General features: G+C 43.2%; 1 protein-coding gene across 3 annotated transcripts in view; it reads left to right on the forward strand.

Annotated features, from left to right (window-relative positions):
• Nucleotides 1–22,085, forward strand: part of SOS1 (SOS Ras/Rac guanine nucleotide exchange factor 1) — a 93,225-nt gene that overhangs the window by 34,929 nt on the left and 36,211 nt on the right. For all 3 annotated transcript variants that reach the window (XM_073339808.2, XM_073339811.2, XM_073339809.2), the window contains 2 exons: nt 616–726; nt 818–916. In XM_073339808.2, the coding sequence (XP_073195909.1) occupies nt 616–726; nt 818–916 (210 nt within the window). The remainder of the gene's footprint in view (nt 1–615; nt 727–817; nt 917–22,085) is intronic.

Raw genomic sequence — 22,085 nt, forward strand, 5'->3', positions numbered from 1 at the left:
TTGAGTCACAAAAAGGCTGTGGGAGCAGTTTCACTATGGGTATCTTCCACTCATAATTGCGAAGTGTGTTTTGGCAGTTTTTGGAGGAGGGGTTCCCCGCTAACGGATTGCCCCCTGGTTGCGCAGGTCTTTGGGACATTTTTGAAGGGCTTTGACCATTCGGGGCTGCATGAGCATCCCCTCATGCCGCCAAATTTTCAGGTCCAGAGACTATATAAGAGAAGTGTAGCCCCCAACTATCATAATTCCTCCTTATTTTCAGTACATGCAGGTGGAGGGACAAGGTACTGGCAGAAATGAAATGAACAAGAGCTTCAAGGTTTAGAAGTATCAAACTTGACCTTTGGAGACTGAAATCAAAATGGGAGTGTCTGAGACCCTGTTTCTGCAAAGACTTGAGCATGAGTTTAACTTTTCACACTGATAACTAACAATGCATGACGTTAAGCATATGCTTAAATCTTCTCAGAATTGGGGCCTAAATCTTTATAAATGTGCTTACTGATAAAAGTATATATAAAGTTTTCTCCTATGTAATATACTTCATATTTTTACCAATAACATGAAGCTTTGATACTAACCCATTTAAAAAAATTACTTTGTATTCCTTCTTAGGAACTGGCATTTGATCCGTATGAATCATACGCTCAAGATATTTTGCGACCTGCTTTTCATGATCACTTTCTTGGTCAGTTATCAAAGCCTGGAGCAGCATTCTATTTACAGGTACAATATCTTTTTTTAAATGTTTTTAAGAATATACCATTGTGTTACAAAACATCTTTTGTTTTAAGATTAAGACCATTTTTGTTTCCAGTCAATAGGAGAAGGTTTTAAAGAAGCTGTTCAATATGTTCTACCAAGGCTGCTGCTTGCTCCCGTTTATCACTGTCTTCACTATTTTGAACTTTTAAAGGTAAGTAAAAAATTATATTGCTCATGTAAAATGTTTTGTTTCATATTAGCCGTTCTCAATTTTAGTTATATAAGAGCTATCTATATTCTCAGTAAGGCATGTTAGTAGACTAACAGAATTTTTTAATAATAGAAATGGAACGATGAATCTGATGTAATGAAATGTAAATTCTATGCCATTGTAGATTCGTGTATGTAATGAATACTAGTCCATATTTTTATCTATATTGTGTAGCAACTAACATCTGGGTTTTTTTTATAATGAGTAATACTGTAATGATATTGTTTTGGTGTATTGAAAATGGATCCCTCAAATAGAAAAAGGAGTTTTACTTCCTACTTATTTTGCTTATATTTTAGGAATAAAGCTAAGCCTGGGTGAACAGTGTAAGACAGGGTAATGATCAGTGAAAATATGGCTGCATCTCTTAACTGGAAAATCTGGAAAAAATACATATATATATGGAGTTTTCTAAAGTTGATGAGATTTTGTAAAGTAATTGTTACTCTGGTTTCTGGGTGAGATAGGGATTCCAGTGAAATTATTTCACCCTTAACTTTTTTTGTTCCTTTGAGTAGCCTCTGCACATTCTCGCTCATAGGAGGTACTGATGATGCAGCTTGGATTCTGAGATGTATTGTCAATGCATCCAGACCACACTGTTAGTGTATGCCATAAGTGGGAACGTGCAGCGTTCATCTTGAAGAATTTAGGTTACAGTTGAGTCATTTCCATTAATCTGTTTTTTTCCTGGGTGTTTTGTGTGATGTGATGGACTATCAGTGGTTGAATTGTAAAGATCTTATCATTTTAAAATACTGTATCTGAACAGTACAAAATAAATGGGCGAAGTCTCTTGATTTAACAAATCAGACATTTTTATTAAACAGTAATCTTTAACTAATAGAATATTTTGCTTAAGTTGTTTCTCCCAAAATTAAATTTTACTTTAGAGGAAATTTTTAAGAGGGTTGGGAAAAAATTACACTCAGAAAAAAAATCCTTCCTGTCTCCTGGTTGACAACAACATTCTGTGTTCTGGAAGCTCTGTGTCAAAAGATTTGAGTTGCTTATAATTTTGGTTATACGTGACAATATTATAACTCAAATTGCGGGGAGGAGGGGGGAGGGAGAGTTACATCAGACAGTTTCTTTATTAAAACATGAAACTGAATGAAGACCCAGCATTTTTATATACACTTAACCGTAAAGAACACTGAATTCTCTGAAGTATAAAAGATTATATTACACAAATTAGAGTCCAAGATTACAATCGTTGCAGACAAATTAGTCTCAGTAATGAGAAATCAGATTGTCAGAAAGTGTTTCATGTTCATATATCTTCTTTTAGCCACAGATGTCAACTAGTTCAAGTGATACTTTACATGATGAGCATTTATTTTCCATAGTTTTCATAGAGCATTTAAGCAAATTGACACTAGCAATGTCTTGAGGCTTTATTGCATCTTTTATGGAATACATGTGCTTTGGTTTTAAACATCCATCTGCCAGTTTGACTTCTGTGTGATTTTGCTGTTGAAAAGAATTTCTTGCGATTTCTTGTTGAATATATAGATGAGCAAAAAAAATAACTTTTACACCGTGACCGTTATAGTTCAAAGCACAGGTGCATTACAGTTATCACATGATTTAAAAAAAACTGAAGAGAATTGAAATCTGATGGACAGTACATCAGGAATATACAAATATTATCCATTTTTCTTCGAGTGATTGCTTATGTCCATTCAGCGTAGGTGTGTGTGCTTGTCACATGCGCTGGTGCTGGAAGTTTTTCCCTCAGCAGTATCTGTAGGGGACCAGCTCCGGTGCCCCCTGGAGTGGCGTGCACATTCCGCAGCATATAGGATGCCGCCAGTTCCCCCCATCCTCGGTTCCTTCTTGCCGCCAGTGACGGTGCTGGAACTGTTGCTGTTTCAGTTAGTGCTGTAGGTGCTTGTTCTTACAAACTAGTTATCGCCTGTTTATACTGTGTGTAGTTTTTTATTAGTGTTTATAACTCCCTTAGCTATAGTTAGAGACTTTGTAGGTCCTGAACAGGACTTTGCCTCTGATCAGGGCGTGCCCTGATCCCTAGGCTCTAAGCTCTGTGATTGCTGCAAGAGGCCCATGCCCGTTAGTGATCCACATAACAGTTGTCTGCGTTGCTTGGGCGAAGGACGAATTAGGGAGAAGTGCAAAATTTGCAAGTCCTTCAAGCCAAGAACTAAAAGGAGTGTGATATTCATCTAAGAGCGCTCCTTATGGAGTCGACCCTCACCCCGGCACCGGAGCAACGCTCCGACTTGGCGCCGAGTACTGTGACCTTGGTGCGCAGCGCCCCACCGGGACCATCCACTAGCCAGCACCAGTCCCCAGCCATGGCTCCCACTAAGAAGCCCAAGAAGGCGGGATGAGGCCAGTCTCCAACCTCCCACAAGGGAAAGAATAAGACTGGGTGTGAGCACGGTCCCATGCCAGGCAACTCTTCACCCACGTTGGGATCTCGGGCCCAAGCTCCGGGGAAGCGCTGTAGCAGGCTCATAAGCCCACACTTCGAGCCTTTGGCCTTGTGCTCCCTATCTCACCTATCATAGAAGGTAGCTTTCCTGGTGACTCTGATTTCAGCGAGGCGAGTCTCCAAGCTGTGGGGTGGGGGTGTGTGGGAAAGGTACAAGAATCAATTGTTTGTGGAGAATTCCTGCTTGCTGTAAGTAGTTAATGTAAAATTAAAGGAGACAGAGTTGGCTTATATTCGTGTGAATGGTGCTATAAAAGGTGGAGCTGCATAATACTATCCATAAACAGTTCTATCATGTTGTCAAAGGAAACAGTTTACAATATTTGTAGACATAGGTTACCATATCTCTGTCTTGGTTAGGGTAGACACATAATGCTTTTGTACTGTTAATTTTCTTTTTGTAAGATAACTTTTAGGAAAACTCACCTGAAAATTTCCTTTTGCGTAGAGGAAAGGTCTTAAGCAATTTACAAATCTTCCCTGCACAGAAGAATACAATATGTGAAAGAGTAGTATTTATATTCTCTGAGATAAATATCTTCTCTATCATGCGTTCTAAAGCTTCAGTAACTTTAAATGGTTTCAGTTCTAATGTATATAATGCTGCAAGTGTTCTGATACAGGGAGTGCAATATTGGATATTCCTTCCCTGAAAAAAATCTTGCTAATCTCTATTCGTAATATGTGTAAACTTAAGTTTTGTGACTTGATGGGAATGGCTGTATTTTTGCAAATATCTGTAGTTGTTGGAATTTTAAATGTACTTGTGTAATTAGTTGATTGTCTGGTATACTCTCATTTCACAATAACTTCAGTTGATCACTTCTGGTATCACTAGAAATGAATGACAGATGCCACAGATCCATTTCCAAAGCCTTGTTTAATATCTTAATTTCATCTTAACACGATTCTCCAGGCTTTGCAGAGTTGCAACTTAGTTTCTAGTCCATGTGTGTTGGAAACATCATCTTAATTCCAAATAATTTTTCCTGACTCTCTTGCACTGTCTTAAATCCTATTAAATCCTTCTGATGCAACAAGGGCATTGAAGGTAAGAATGTTACTTTTTTTCCTTTTCCAGCATGAAAGTATTAAATTTATTACATGCTGCTGGAGCTCTTCTGACATACAACTTTGGAATTGTACCAGTTACACTATTTGTATATTTATGCTGCTCCCATACAACTGTTATATAGGGAAGGGAATGATTCTGGCTTTAATTTGGAAATGGCTGAGGAATCAAGTTTGACAATTGGTGCTGAAAAATTTTACAGAATTCTGTCTCTCTCGATCCTCATTTTAATGGTCGTGCCATCGTGATGAAAGTTTGTCCATAAGATCTTACACTCAATATAACACTGTAATTGTTTGTAAGGGGGTAGAAGTTACGATAGTGTTTGTTGCCTCTTTTAAATAAATGTCAAGGCTTCATGCCTAATTCTTCCGATTTATGTACAACCTATTTCTTGAAACTGGTTGCTGAGGTTTTCTTTACATCAGGTAATTTATATAGTCTATCTTGCTGCTTTCTGTATGTTAATAGGCTCTTATGCATATTATATTTCAAAATAAAATTACTTGCGTGACATTTTTACACACACACACACACGTAATATACAAATACAGGAACTCCTCATTTAAAGTCGTCCCGGTTAACGTTGTTTCGTTGTTACATTGCTGATCAGTTAGGGAACATGCTTGTTTAAAGTTGAGCAATGCTCCACTTTTATGTTGTTTGGCTGCCTGCTTTCTCCACAGCAGGCAGCCTCCCTACGCTCCCCGCATCCCAACGGTGCCCCCCCGAGCAGACGCTGCGGATCAGTGCCTTTCCCCTCCTCCCTCCTGCCCGCGGCAATCGGCTGGCTTGCCATGTTTAGGCAGGAGGGAGGGGGTAGGAGCGAGGAAGCAGCCTGTGAAGTAAAGGGTGGGGGGGAGGAGAAGAGGCGGGTCAAGGGGGGGGGGGGGGCTTGGGGAAAGGGGTAGAGTGGGCGGGCTGGGAGTTGAGCCGCCGCCCCGGTGCTTGCAGAGTAGAGGAAGCTGCTGCTGCGCAACGTGCTTCTCCTAGCCTACAGCAACTTTAGCCTCCTTGCCTGCCTCATTGTCTCCAGTGACTTAATAGGATTTAAACATGTTGTCCCTGCTATGAAGAAAGATATCCTCGGCTTGGCCAAGAAAGCTGGTTTTGATGAGGTGGAGGAAGCCAACGTTACACAACTTCTGCAGTGACACGGAGAAGAGCTAACCAATGAAGATCTGATGCAACTAGAGGTGACGAGAGCAATGGAAGAAGAGGGCCAAGAAGTAGAAGAAGAACCAACCCATCGAAATTTGACTACCAAACGTCTTTCTGAAGCTTTCCAAATGATTGAAGCTGGCTTGCAAATCCTGAGTGGTGACTATCCTGACAGGGAACGCAGCTCCAAAGTGATTAGGGGAGTTGGTCATCTAATGATTGGCTATAAAGAAATTTACCAAGGGGAAAAAAAAAAAGGGAAGCAAAACAATCTCTAGATGCGTTTTTTCAAGTTCAGCAAGAGGAGTAGCCAGACAATCCACCCTCTTCTACTTTCTTATTCCACCACCTCAACCAAGCTTCATACTCAGCAGTGATTGTAGTATTAAATTCTTGTTTAAAATTGTTTAAAATGTGTATAATGCCTTTTGTCTGGCAAAAAAAAATAAATTTCCCTGGAACCTAACCACCCCCATTTACATTAATTCTTATGGGGAAATTGGATTCACTTAACATCGATTCACTTAGTCACATTTTTCAGAACATAACTACAACGTTAAGTGAGGAGTTCCTGTACTTTAATACTAATTGGAGGGGAGAATGGATTTCCATTTACTACCAATTAGTGACAACAGATGTATACCTTCAGTGATTATTGCAATAATCCAATAATTCTCTTGATTAAAATGTAATTACATATTCTGTTTAATATTTAATCTGAAACTGACAGTTCATGTTAACTTTCTATATGGAAATTCAGCTTTCATCTCACTAAAGCAGAGGTGGGCAAACTACAGCCTGGGGGCCGCATCTGGCCCTCCAAATGTTTTAATTCGGCCCTCGAGCTCCCGCCGGGAAGTGAGGGTCTGGGGCTTGCCCCACTCCGGTGCTGCAGCTGGGGAGCAGGGTTGGGGTCTTACTCCACTCCGCACAGCTCCTGGAAGCAGCAGCACATCCCCCCCCCCCCTCCAGCTTCTATGCAGGGGCACTGTCCCCACCCCAAGCGCCACCCCCACAGCTCCCATTGGCCAGGAATCACAGCCAGTGGGAGCTGCAGGGGCGGTGCCTGCGGACAGGGGAATACGCAGAGCAGCCTGGCTGCGCCTCCACATAGGAGCTGGAGGAGGGACATGCCGCTGTTTCCGGGACCTGATTGAGGTGAGCACCTCCCGGAGCCTGACCCTTGGCCCCAGCCCTGATCCTCCTCCCGCCCTCTGAACCCCTCGGTCCCAGCCTGGAGCACCCTCCTGCACCCCAAACCCCTCATCCCCAGAGCCCGCAGCCAGAGTCCTCCCGCCCCCCAACCCCCAATTTCATGAGCATTCATGGCCCACCATACAATTTCCATACCCAGATGTGCCGTCCCCTGCTCTAGAGTCTCATATACTTACTGGTAAGAGTATAAAGGACAATGTTTCAGAGAGCATTTGTAACAAGGTATCACCATGTCCTTTTGTCTAGTCACATTGTAGGTAGCAGAATGCTGGCAGTGGTAAATGTAGCAGGCAATGAAAAGATAAAGAGATATATATACTTTTCCCCAGGTTCTTAGCAAACTAAAATGGGCCAGAATTGGCTGCGTCTCAGAACTTGAATTTCTTTCGCATGCTGTCTTATTCTGGAAGATCACTTCAATTGTTGTATAATTCTAGTAAGGTTTCTTAATATGTTTAAGTAAATAGTACAAAAAAGATTGAGTGAATTATGTCTACAGTATTGTGAAGAATACAAAATTTAGTACTGTGATAAGCCTGAAAAATCACTGAGCGTCAGGAGCTCGCAGCCCAGCCGGAGCCAGCCGCACCACATGCCAGGAGCGGCGGACCAGAGCACTGGCGGCGTGGTGAGGTGAGGCTGCGGGGGAGAGGGGACAGCAGGGGAGGGGCCGGGGCTGGCTAGCCTCCCCGGCTGGGAGCTCAAGGGCTGGGCAGGATGGTCCCATGGGCTGGAATTGGTGCACGGGCCGTAGTTTGCCCACCTCTGACCTAGATGCATCTACAGCAGGGGTTAGCTTGACCTAACTATACTGCCCAGGGCACAAAATTTTTCACAGCCCCAAGCAATGTCAGTCTAGGTTGATCTAATTTTTAGGAGTAGACCAGACTGAAGTTATTACAGGGGGAATTGGTAACGACCCTTATACTTAAATTGCCTAACACTTTCCTCTGTAAAGAACTCTCAGGACATTTCTATCGCCTTTCTATTGTTTGAGGTGAACTTTTGATATTTGACATGGGGACATGCCATTAGGCTAGGGAAGTACCTTTTCTTTGTCCCATGAAATTGTGTTCAGCTTTTGCTATGTTACAGGCTGTTTAGAAAATGCCACCTTTTGCTTGCATTCAGGAAAATGTTGGCAGCATGCTCGTGGCTCATGCCAGGCTCATGCTGTTGCTGCTACTACAACAGCAGACATACTGGGAACTAGTAGGAGCTTCCAAAGCAGCTGGAGAGGGGAAGGGGAAGAGCTGAGGTCCCCTCACCTGGACATGGCTCATGGCCCCAGTGTCCCATACCCTCCTATGGAGGCACCACATGAGGCGGGAACCAGGCTGGGCTCTGCCTTCCTCCTCATCCACCCACAGATTCAGCAAACAGCCCAAGTGGCCCACTTCCTTGGCCCTTTTCTAGGGACACCAGGAGCAGCAGGAGCTCCCCGAATTTCAGGGGGATGGGAAAGCCAGACCAGCTGGGCTACCCCTTCAACCACTCCCCAAGCCGATTGACCCATCCTGAATAACCACCTTTTGCTGCTGCATGTTAATGAAGTTAATTCTGTAGTTTAAGGGGTTGCAGTCTCTACTCCACTGCTGAAAGGCTCTGGGTTAAACACTGCATGATAGGGATTGTTACAGTTGCACATAAAAACAAATTATATTACCTTTTTCCTTGACTAAAAACTTAAGAAATTATGTAGAAAAAACCCTAAATTAGAGATCATTATTTAGGTAGCAAAGTCAAGCACTTGAAAGTTAGAAAATGTCAGATTTATGGTTGTCTGTGCAACCTTATTTGACCCCTTGTGCATATGCATTATGGTTGTCTTTAACTGCATGATCACATGCTGTCTTTTCCACAGAACTCTGCCTCATTCAGTGCATAGGAAAGATGCACAATGGAGGCAGAACTTAGTTTGCACAGACAACCCTAAATCTAGTATTTCCTAATTTACGAATGCTTGACTGGCAACCTAAGTGTTCTTTTAACATAGCCTCTTTTTTTTTGTATGTATAATAAAAAAGTACATTTAGCATCTAATACGTGTAATGCCCTGTTATCAGAATGTTTTCTCCTGTCACCCAAACTACAGCAGCATGACAGGGATGTATAAGTCTCTCTTGCATTTACAGAGAATGTGGTTCTACTAACATTTTAAACGGTCTCCCCAGTGAAGACATATGGAAAGATATAATCAACTTAAAAATAGGAGTAATCTAGCAGGTGATACTATTGCTACGTTGCTTCTATTGTCTGAGCTCATTGCACAACCCAAAGGCTCCTTGACTCCCTCCACATCCCCCTCTCCCCAACAAGCTTTCCCCAGCCCGCATCTCCTCTATGCCAGGGGCTGTGTGGTCCCCTTTCCCCTCATGCCAGGTCCACCATTCTCCCCTTCCAGCTCCTCCCTTCCCCCCGCCAGGGTTCTGTGTGCTCCCATTTCCCCTGCCATTCTTATTCATCCTTTTTCTGTTTCTTTTATTTTTTTTCAGAGTTGTCAGCATTTTTAAACTGTATTGGGAGGATGGGCAGAGTTAAGGTGAGGGTATTGTAAAACTGGAAGGTGATAATGGCTGCCATCAACCGGTTCTTTGCTCCTGTGGACAGTTGTGGAGGTGGCTGAAGCTGCTAGTTCTGGAAACCCATTCTGTGTCTCCCATTTCTCCCTTTGTTTTTTCCGGTTGTCACCAAAATGAGTAGGGTTCTGCCTGTTGATACTTAGTACACTCCCTGAAAATTTTGGAATTGATTGGACGCAGCATTCAGAAGTTATCGTGTAACATGTCCAAATGCAGAAATACCATCGAGATGAGTGCAAGCCCTCATAACTCTGCCAGTAAAAATCAGACTCTATGCTTAATCATGTTGATGCTGTTAAGGTGAATTTTATTACAAATTGGAATTATATAAGAAAAAGGAAAGATGGTGTTTTAAATCAACATTACTTTACTGTGATGGAGAATTCTTGGGAAGAAAATGGATGTCCTCAATCCCAAATGTGAAAGCAAATAGGTAAATATTTTGTGATATTTCAAATATAGATGGAACAATGTATGTTACCAGTCTAGTTAATGAAACATTTTAAAATAAAATGTCCATCTATATTCTGCAGTGCTGCTCCAGCTGAGGAGGAAAAAACTGGATGACTCCAAGGAGGAGAGGACTCACAAGAGCATGGGGGGCCACAGAGGGGAACTGTTGCTGGCATCTACATTTATCCAGAAAGATAATGCAACTGCTGTGGAAGAGATAGCAGCAAGTATGGAAGGAACTGATGAAGTTGAAGTTAGGCAGGAAAGTGTAAAGATGGATTTTTAGTTACAGCAGCTTCTCCAAATGTGCAAGTGGCAACATATGCAGCTCCTCAGTGCTGGACTTTTGAGCATACAAAATCCATACGAAGAATCTGCTAGTAGCTATTTGAGTCTACTGCAGACTTCTATAAAATTTTGTAGCTGGTTCAAGAGTCACTTTTGCTGACAGTGTTGACTGACATATTTGCAAACAATGCTGTTTTCATCTGTTTCTTGTAGGGTTAGATTACATCTGTATGTGTTGAAATAATTTTTTTAAATTACATATTTTGGCACCTGTTTGGATATTAAAACAGTAATTTGAATGTACTTTTTAGTTTAAGAAATTATAAATGTTCAATAAAATTGAATTATGCATCTAATTATGAGTTAACGTTAAGAGGTTTTTTTCAAGTTCTAATGTGGGGAAAATCCTTCATTCTGAAATAGCAGCAATTAAAAAAATACAAGAGTTCCTAACCTACCTGGAATATGGGTTCTTCCAACAATGGGGGTCACAACTACTTTTTTTAGTAGCTAGATGAGAGAGGGGTAAGTGGAAATTATTTTGTTACATTGGACATAGTATGGAAAAAAAATTTGAGAATTGCTCACGTAGCCAACATCATCCTCAGGTTTGACATACTTTAAATCTGCGTGAAAGTTGTGTAGCACTTAGAGTATCAAGTCAGAAACTGCTAATGAACTGGTAATGTTAGAGTAAAACTTACTGGATATATTTTTTTTTATTTCATTTTTGTCATATTGCCACTCTGTTAATTTTATCAAATGTGAATTTTGAAGGACCCAAAAATGTCATGCCATGCCATATCTGAATTCTATGATTTATTAGGGAAACCAAACTTCAGTGGATCTTTTTCTCCTGCTTATATTGGAACAGCATGTATTATCTTTATAAGATACTAGGCATTAGGGGTTTTTTTTCCTTATTCAGTTATTCATTGGCTCTTCCTGGGTTTTGGTATGTAATGCCATGTTCACACAAGGAAAGACTATGTAACACAATAAACATAATTTAATTTAAAGGTCTAGAATTAAGTGAGTCAGTGTAGCCCACGAAAAAGAATCTGTAATAATCCTCTTAAGAAAGTGTAGTTCTTTCTCTATTTGTATAAGTAGTATGTTAACATCTATTATGAAAATGGGAACCTTGTAACGTAAATCTAAATTGACCTATTAAACTCAGGTGTGTATTTGTGCTATAGTGAATTTATAATTAGTTCAGAGTATTGAAAAAAATTTTAAGTTCAAAGGTCTTGCTAAATGCTATCATCAAAGCTCTGAATGTGACATGCTTCCTGTAATAGCCATGCCTCCTGATTTATGCAGCACTTGACTGCCTCCTAAGTCCGACAGTGGCTTCACAACTGGATGGGGTGTCAGCTATTTCCAAATGTGGTGTGCTCCCAGACCTACCTATTAGCTGCTTCAGGCAGCTTGTGTTGATGGGGCCTAGGAACTGGAGAGCCTTTTGGGTCTTGGAGACAGACTTACTCCTAGCCTATTACTTTCTTGGTGCACAGAGAGTGCAGATTGGGGGATCCACAACAGGGGCTGGGGTGGACTCCATGAGATATTGGTTCTTCAAGGTCTTTAGATATTTTGTGGCATAGATGTCTTCAGTGTGGTCCATTAAACGAGGGATTCAGTGGCCCACCACCTCTTCTGGCTCCTCATAACTCCCCAAGGCACCATTGTTTCTGACTAGCACCTAGTGCACCAATATGTCTCCCCCTGGCACAATGTGCCGTAGGTGGTCCAACTGCCTTATGCATGGTGGGGTATTAGCCTAGTGTCCAGGCCCATGGAATCTCCTTTGCATATTGTTTAGAATATTGATCGTGCATGTGGAAGCACTGGTGTCTGAGCTGAGTGTTTTGAAAAGTGCTGTGCATAACTGCCACATGTGTGGGACCTTTTATGCACTGTATGTCGCTTGCTTCTAGTACCAGTCCTTGGGCTGGTCTTGAAATCATTGCCTCCTGTTAGGGCTCAAGGCATCCGTGCACTCCAGAAGAGCTTCAAGTAGCTGACCAACGAAACATGGGTCTGCATCACAGAGGTTAATAGAGAGGGCCTTATGTGGAGGAAGACATTTAAGGTATAGCACAGGAGTGAAGGGTGCTTGAGAGATTTGCTGGCACCAGTGCTGGTTGCTCTGACTCCCACTTTTCGTTTCCATGCCAGTGTGGAGCTCAGACTGCAGCTCACCTGCTGAGGAAAGTGGAATTGAATTGGAAGGTGATCCTCATTCAAATGAAGAATCAAGCCACCGTGTTGTAACAGTTTGGCTGATCTTGCAAAAGCCTTGCACTCAACTCATTGACATTTCGGTTGTATGTAACAACTATCCCAGAAATTCAGAAATGTGCTAGGCATCAAAGGCCAGAACCCTGTTGACTTGGAGAAGCGTGGGGACACATGGGAGTCCCTACCAGCTCTTTACCACTGTCTCAGCTTGGGGCACATCTGCAATAGCCTATAGATCAAAGAGCTGGTTGATGGTACCCATTAATACCTACTAGTAACAATATTCCATCTCTATTGGGAAGATGAGCAGAGGTGAGTTTAACAGGTCAGTGACCTGAATGCTTTGTCTGGAAGAAAAGTCAGAATAATTGGGGGGGAGGGGGGAAATGGGGGTATGCACACAACTTCTGACCTGGGGAAGAGGATGTGGAACCCATGGAGGGGGCACTGGGCACACAGCCCATGCCATGGGGGTTCGAACAACCCCTGCCATGGGGGGAGGTGTTAGTGGAGGGAAGGGAAATGGGGCACACAGTATCCCTTGCAGGGGAGATTGAGGTACCATGGCACAGGGGAAAGAAGTGGGAGTGTATACAGTCCCTGCTATGGAGTGAGAATGGGGAAAATGCAGCACCTCTGGTGGGTGGATATTGGGGGAACTTGGTATGAGGCAAGGGGGACACAGAATACCTCTGGTGTCAGGATAAGGTAAAATAGGAGGCACACAGCCCTGTCATGGGGGGAAGTAGTAATACACAGCCCCTGGTACAGGAGGGACGAGGAGTCTCACAGAACACCTAGCAATGTGGAGAAGGTGGAAATGGAGGCAGACGGGGTCCCTGGAAGGGTGGATTGTGGGCACCCTGGTACTGGGGTAGTTGGATGAAAGAGGAGAATGGGGCTGCACAGGCCCCTACAATGGTTGGACAAGGGAATGTGGACCACATAAAACTCCTGGTGTGGGAGATTGGGGGAATCTGGTATGGAAGAAGGGGAAACAGAGCCTCTGCCACTGAGGGCATGGCAGGAAGTGAGAATAGGGCTGAACACAAAGCCGCTGGTGTAGGGGAAGAGAACAGAGGGAGCAGGGGAGAAAGAGAGGCCCTAGCAGTTGGAGAGATTTGGAGGAGTTGCAGGGGGTCCCTGAAATTGGGGGAGGGGGGGGCATAGAGACCATATGGGGAAATGAAGACATGCAAGGAGCCTGTGGTGCCTGCAGTGAGCTTGACCACCACAAGTGATGAATCATGTATCCCACTAATTATGTGTTTCAGAGTAACAGCCGTGTTAGTCTGTATTCGCAAAAAGAAAAGGAGTACTTGTGGCACCTTAGAGACTAACCAATTTATTAGAGCATAAGCTTTCGTGAGCTACAGCTCACTTCCTCAGATGCATATCGTGGAAACTGCAGCAGGCTTTATATATACACAGAGAATATGAAACAATACCTATTCCCACCCCACTGTCCTGCTGGTAATAGCTTATCTAAAGTGATTTCCAGCACAAATCCAGGTTTTCTCACCCTCCACCCCCCCACACAAATTCACTCTCCTGCTGGTGATAGCCCATCCAAAGTGACAACTCTTTACACAATGTGCATGACAATCAAGCTGGGCTATTTCCTGCACAAATCCAGGTTCTCACACCCCCCCCCACCCCCATACACACACAAACTCACTCTCCTGCTGGTAATAGCTCATCCAAACTGACCACTCTTCAAGTTAAAATCCAAGTTAAACCAGAACATCTGGGGGGGGGGGGGTAGGAAAAAACAAGAGGAAACAGGCTACCTTGCATAATGACTTAGCCACTCCAAGTCTCTATTTAAGCCTAAATTAATAGTATCCAATTTGCAAATGAATTCCAATTCAGCAGTTTCTCGCTGGAGTCTGGATTTGAAGTTTTTTTGTTTTAAGATAGCGACCTTCATGTCTGTGATCGCGTGACCAGAGAGATTGAAGTGTTCTCCGACTGGTTTATGAATGTTATAATTCTTGACATCTGATTTGTGTCCATTTATTCTTTTACGTAGAGACTGTCCAGTTTGACCAATGTACATGGCAGAGGGGCATTGGTGGATGTGCAGGTGAACGAGCCTCTGATAGTGTGGCTGATGTTATTAGGCCCTGTGATGGTGTCCCCTGAATAGATATGTGGGCACAGTTGGCAACGGGCTTTGTTGCAAGGATAAGTTCCTGGGTTAGTGGTTCTGTTGTGTGGTATGTGGTTGTTGGTGAGTATTTGCTTCAGGTTGCGGGGCTGTCTGTAGGCAAGGACTGGCCTGTCTCCCAAGATTTGTGAGAGTGTTGGGTCATCCTTTAGGATAGGTTGTAGATCCTTAATAATGCGTTGGAGGGGTTTTAGTTGGGGGCTGAAGGTGACGGCTAGTGGCGTTCTGTTATTTTCTTTGTTAGGCCTGTCCTGTAGTAGGTAACTTCTGGGAACTCTTCTGGCTCTATCAATCTGTTTCTTTACTTCTGCAGGTGGGTATTGTAGTTGTAAGAAAGCTTGACAGAGATCTTGTAGGTGTTTCTCTGTCTGAGGGGACAGACAGAGACATTTGCTCAAGAAACTTCCTGAAAAAGCACAAGATCAAATCCGCACAGACACACCCCTGGAACCCCGACCTGGGATATTCTATCTACTACCCAAGATCCATAAACCTGGAAATCCTGGGCGCCCCATCATCTCAGGCATTGGCACCCTGACAGCAGGATTGTCTGGCTATGTAGACTCCCTCCTCAGGCCCTACGCTACCAGCACTCCCAGCTACCTTCGAGACACCACTGACTTCCTGAGGAAACTACAATCCATCGGTGATCTTCCTGATAACACCATCCTGCCCACTATGGATGTAGAAGCCCTCTACACCAACATTCCACACAAAGATGGACTACAAGCCGTCAAGAACACTATCCCCGATAATGTCACGGCTAACCTGGTGGCTGAACTTTGTGACTTTGTCCTTACCCATAACTACTTCACATTTGGGGACAATGTATACCTTCAGATCAGCGGCACTGCTATGGGTACCCGCATGGCCCCACAGTATGCCAACATTTTTATGGCTGATTTAGAACAACGCTTCCTCAGCTCTCGTCCCCTAAAGCCCCTACTCTACTTGCGCTATATTGATGACATCTTCATCATCTGGACCCATGGAAAAGAAGCCCTTGAGGAATTCCACCATGATTTCAACAATTTCCATCCCACCACCAACCTCAGCCTGGTCCAGTCCACACAAGAGATCCACTTCCTGGACACTACAGTGCTAATAAACAATGGTCACATAAACACCACCCTATACCGGAAACCTACTGACCGCTATTCCTACCTGCATGCCTCCAGCTTTCACCCTGACCACACCACACGATTCATCGTCTACAGCCAAGCTCTGCGATACAACCGCATTTGCTCCAACCCCTCAGACAGAGACAAACACCTACAAGATCTCTGTCAAGCTTTCTTACAACTACAATACCCACCTGCAGAAGTAAAGAAACAGATTGATAGAGCCAGAAGAGTTCCCAGAAGTTACCTACTACAGGACAGGCCTAACAAAGAAAATAACAGAACGCCACTAGCCGTCACCTTCAGCCCCCAACTAAAACCCCTCCAACGCATTATTAAGGATCTACAACCTATCCTAAAGGATGACCCAACACTCTCACAAATCTTGGGAGACAGGCCAGTCCTTGCCTACAGACAGCCCCGCAACCTGAAGCAAATACTCACCAACAACCACATACCACACAACAGAACCACTAACCCAGGAACTTATCCTTGCAACAAAGCCCGTTGCCAACTGTGCCCACATATCTATTCAGGGGACACCATCACAGGGCCTAATAACATCAGCCACACTATCAGAGGCTCGTTCACCTGCACATCCACCAATGCCCCTCTGCCATGTACATTGGTCAAACTGGACAGTCTCTACGTAAAAGAATAAATGGACACAAATCAGATGTCAAGAATTATAACATTCATAAACCAGTCGGAGAACACTTCAATCTCTCTGGTCACGCGATCACAGACATGAAGGTCGCTATCTTAAAACAAAAAAACTTCAAATCCAGACTCCAGCGAGAAACTGCTGAATTGGAATTCATTTGCAAATTGGATACTATTAATTTAGGCTTAAATAGAGACTTGGAGTGGCTAAGTCATTATGCAAGGTAGCCTGTTTCCTCTTGTTTTTTCCTACCCCCCCCCCCCAGATGTTCTGGTTTAACTTGGATTTTAACTTGAAGAGTGGTCAGTTTGGATGAGCTATTACCAGCAGGAGAGTGAGTTTGTGTGTGTATGGGGGTGGGGGGGGGATGTGAGAACCTGGATTTGTGCAGGAAATAGCCCAGCTTGATTGTCATGCACATTGTGTAAAGAGTTGTCGCTTTGGATGGGCTATCACCAGCAGGAGAGTGAATTTGTGTGGGGGGGTGGAGGGTGAGAAAACCTGGATTTGTGCTGGAAATCACTTTAGATAAGCTATTACCAGCAGGACAGTGGGGTGGGAATAGGTATTGTTTCATATTCTCTGTGTATATATAAAGCCTGCTGCAGTTTCCACGATATGCATCTGAGGAAGTGAGCTGTAGCTCACGAAAGCTTATGCTCTAATAAATTGGTTAGTCTCTAAGGTGCCACAAGTACTCCTTTTCTTTTTACTAATTATGTGCTATGTTTGAACCATCAAGTCAGGAAAGGCAGAGGATGTTTCCATGACAGAAAACGCTGTTGATGCTAATGTGCTATAGGAGTTTCCTGGTGGTCTCTTTCCCACCAGTAAAATAAAACAACTTTATATAGGCTAAGCTGATTGATGGTTGGACCTCTGTAGGAGTGGTCCCTGGGGAAATAAATCCCTGGTGAATAGGATGTAAAGTTTTCCTCTACTGAGGTCACTGGATGTGTATCTTTGTGTTTAATATGGAGTCCATAGCATATAAGAGCACATAGGCAAGTTTTTTTTTCTGCACCTCTTACATACTGTCTCCCAGTATTTTATTATATAATACTTTGCATGCAGAGGATGACTATTTCAAGTAGACACTCCCAAATAACCTTTTAATAAATTGAATGCAACCTCTTGATTGAGGAGGGGTGCCTCCAGGTGCCCGCTTACTTCAGATTGCCTATCCTTTGTGCCTGTCTGATGCTCTGTCTGCTTTCTCAGGGTCTTATCTAAAGTAGGTTATGGGGCTATTGGCCTGATCCAAAGACTGTTAAATCAATTGAAAGGCTTGTTGACTTTAATCAGCTTTGGACCAGGTCACAGATGGGCTTGGAATATTTTTGCTCTTGCCTCTTCTTGGAGGAGGTGCAGTTTAGGCCTTCGATAATCTTTGTGCTTCTCATATGTCACAAGTTGCTTAGTATTTGGATGTGTTAAACCTAATGATCCTGTCTCAGGTTTTTCTGTTGTGCCTGTATTGGGTCATAATCTGGGTTAAATATTTTTTTTATCTGAATTTCTGGTGTGTTCAGCTACCTATAACTTTTTGGTATTGGTCAACTGAACTAACTCTTGTAGTTGAACGGGCCCCCTTTACAATGGCATTTCCTGTGGTCCTTCCTGGATCAGATCCATAGTTCATCTAGTTCAGTGTCCTGTCTCTGACAGCGGCCAGTACTTCATGCTTCAGAGGTAGGTATAAGAAACCCCACAATTGGCAGATTTAGAATAATTTGCCCCCATGGAGGTCTGATCCTAATCTGTAATAGTTCGAGATGGATTTAAACTGTGGAAGCATGAGATTTTATATCCTTCACAATACTTGTTGCTACCATCAGCTGCTGCTGTTCTGGATACTCTTGTTCTCCATATAAACATCTAATCCTTCTTTGAAGGTGGATAATCTTTTCTTACTACTTAGGTGTGATTAATACTCCAAAGAGTGGAGCAGGTCTCGTGCTGACATTCATGACAGTAGATGATTCTATATCCTATTTGCCCTCAAATCTGTTTGTGCTTTGCAGTATTTATTTTTGAACTTGGAAGAAAGTCTCCCAACTTGTAACATCCTCCAACTGCTGGAATGACTGAATACATATTTCCTCTTGCATGTCTTAATTGTTGAGCTTTGGTCAGGGTCTCTGGGCAGTGTACCTGTGAATACTTGTGGGTATGGGTTCCTGTACTATATCATATGGGTGGGCTGAGCCTAACAGGAACTGAGGGCTTTAGTCTTGATGTGTATGCAACTAAGCCTATTGTTGTATGGAAATTATAGCTTCTGAGTTCTTGCCCACTGGTTATTCTCTCGGACCAGGGGTGGCTAGCCTGTGTCTCCGAAACCACATGTGGCTCTTCAGAAGTTAATATGCGGCTCATTATGTAGGCACCGACTCTGGGGCTGGAGCTACAGGTGCCAACTTTCCAATGTGCTGGGGGGGGGCGTTGCTCACTGCTCAACCCCTGGCTCTGCCACAGGTCCTGCCCCCACTCCACCCCTTCCCACCCCCTCCCCTGAGCTTGCTGTGCCCTTGCTCCTTCCCCTGCCCCCATCAAGAGCCTCCTGCATGCCACGAACCAGCTGATCGGGAGAGGCAGGGAGCAAGGGTGAGGTGCTGATGGGTGGGAGGCACTGGGAGTGGTGGGGGAGCTGATGGGGGGGACTGCTGACATATTACTGTGGCTCTTTGGCAATGTACATTGATAAATTCTGACTCCTTCTCAGGCTCAAGTTGGCCACCCGTCTCAGACCATAACATGTTTGACTGGCAGATAGAGGTGCTCCATGACTTTAACAGCTTGGGGAAGAGGGTATGAACTCTTGGACCCGGTAAAAATGTAGGCAGTTTTCCAAACAGACCATAATATCCTCAGTATCCCAGTCATGCTTAGCTAGACTTTCTCCCTATGCTCTGCTTCTTTACAAAAGAAGACTTCAAACACCTATACTTTGCAGTTATTGCACTGATTCATTAGGTGGCACTATACATCTACAATAAATCAGTGGGACTTTTAATGGCAGTTTGAATTTTTTGTGGTATATGTCCATTGACATCCTGTTTGTTTCTCATGATCCAATATGTTCCAAGAAAGTAGGTTTAAATTTGACACTAGATTACAAAAATCCTCCTGTACTCTCCCTCCTACCAAGTTTCCTTGCACAACCTATTTCTTTAATTGTTTCTTCAAAAAAAAAAAAAAAAAAAAATGAAGGCAGAAGCCTTTTTCTTTTTGAGGGGGGAGGCTATTTTTGTATGGTTAACATAAAACCTTGCAAATAGCTATTCTGTTTTTGACTGTAAGTAATAATTCAGTAATAGTGGCACTTATAATAAACCATATTCCTAATACATGTTTGGTGTACACAATGTTTTTAAAACTACGAAATGCTAAATATAAGTTAACTTTAAAAAAAAACTTTGATATGATTAAATTCATTAGTAGCTTTGAACACTTGATTTTTATTTGAATATGGAGTTGGAAGTACAGGTAACTTTTAAAAATTGGGCTTCATCAGAGTCCAAGAAAAGTTATTTCTTTGAGTCACGTATTAGAGCTTATCAGGATAAAGTAACCTGCAAGCATGTTTTACCTAGTGACGTGAAAGCACCAGGTCTGACGAATTTTTTTAAAACCTTTTAATCTCTTCACCACCTCAAGGAAATTGTTCTCCGTACTGCTCTTTCTTGTTGCACAATATTAGGAAGGAGAGCTAAAAAGCATTGTGTACGTTTATATAGGATCAGATTTTTGTATAAGTATTTCATTAATAAAATGACTTGAAGAACAAGTATTTTATCTTACTCCTGCTTCTCTTACACCAAAATGCACAGGTTCAAGGGCCTGTTTTAATTTTTCTTGGTCTTCAACCTGTATCATAAAATAACATTATGCTGAATCAAAGTCCCGGATAACATTACGTATATCTTATAAGTATGTGATGGAATTACTTATATCTCATTTACTTTGAATCCCGACCTTTAAGCAAATCAGTCTGCGTTTTTCCATATGCTCAAAAGCTGCTTCCAGCTTTCTGCATTGGAAAGAGAAGGCTGCAACCTCAGAGACAGACACATGGTAAGTAATAACTTTGGCTGCTGCAGAAAGATGGTCATTCAGACATAACAGGGAATCCAACCAGAAACCCAGGTTGCAAACAGTAGAAAAGACTGTCAGAGGGTACTGTGTGTGTGGGGGGGGGGTGAAGAATCTCCATTTAGTCTCGTTCACAGCTATAATATAAGAGTTCAAAGATCTTTATGCTATAATCTGTTTCATCCCAAGACTTCTGCCAACGGTGCTTGAGCTGTCCTCCCTCACGTTGGAGTTGTTACAGGTCAGATATAAACTAAGCAACCTGCAAGAACAAAGCCAGGTTAAGAGGTTGCTAGCTGTCCACGTCGTCAGGATGAGATGCAAATATCCCACTAACCATTGATTGAGGGTTCTGTCAGGAGATTAGTGTTCTCCTTGAGAGCCCTGTGGAAAACTCAGGTTGTGTTAGTATGATGATGCACAATCTAAACGATCCTTCATTGTGATGAGTTGGGTGCCCTAACCTCTGATCAATGGACGTTGTGGTTGCTCTGTGACGGGTTTAGTTTCCAAATTTCGTACCTCCAATCCCAATCCAAACACTACATCAAGAGTGTGGCCAGCCATGAACTATAAGGTGGATAGAAAGTTGGCTAGATTGTCGGGCTCAATGGGTAGTGATCAGTGGCTCTATGTCTAGTTGGCAGCCCGTATCAAGTGGAGTGCCCCAAGGGTCGGGCCGGTTTTGTTCAATATCTTCATAAATGATCTGGAGGATGGTGTGGATTGCACCCTCAGCAAGTTGGCAGATGACACTAAACTGGGAGGAGAGGTAGATACGCTGGAGGGTAGGGATAGGATACAGAGGGACCTAGACTAATTAGAGGATTGGGCCAAAAGAAATCTGATGAGGTTCAACAAGGACAAGTGCAGAGTCCTGTACTTAGGACGGAAGAATCCCATGCACCACTACAGACTAGGGACCGAATGGCTCGGCAGCAGTTCTGCAGAAAAGGACCTAGGGGTTATAGTGGACGAGAAGCTGGATATGAATCAACAGTGTGCCCTTGTTGCCAAGAAGGCCAATGGCATTTTGGGATGTATAAGTAGGGGCATTGCCAGCAGATCGAGGGACGTGATCGTTCCCCTCTATTCGACATCGGTGAGGCCTCATCTGGAGTACTGTGTCCAGTTTTGGGCACCACACTACGAGAAGGATGTAGAAAAATTGGAAAGAGTCCAGCAGAGGGCGACAAAAATGATTAGGGGACTGGAACACATGACTTATGAGGAGAGGCTGAGGGAATTGGGATTGTTTAGTCTGCGGAAGAGAAGAATGAGGGGGGATTTGATAGCTGCTTTCACCTACCTGAAAGGGGGTTCCAAAGAGGATGGATCTAGACTGTTCTCAGTGGTAGCAGATGACAGAACAAGGAGTAATGGTCTCAAGTTGCAGTGGGGGAGGTTTAGGTTGGATTTTAGGAAAAACTTTTTCACTAGGAGGGTGGTGAAACACTGGAATGCGTTACCTAGTGAGGTGGTGGAATCTCCTTCCTTAGATATTTTTAAGGTCAGGCTTGACAAAGCCCTGGCTGGGATGATTTAGTTGGGGATTGGTCCTGCTTTGAGCAGGGGGTTGGACTAGA

Source organism: Lepidochelys kempii, chromosome 3 (genome assembly GCF_965140285.1).
Source record: "Lepidochelys kempii isolate rLepKem1 chromosome 3, rLepKem1.hap1, whole genome shotgun sequence".
NCBI lineage: Eukaryota > Metazoa > Chordata > Testudines > Cheloniidae > Lepidochelys > Lepidochelys kempii.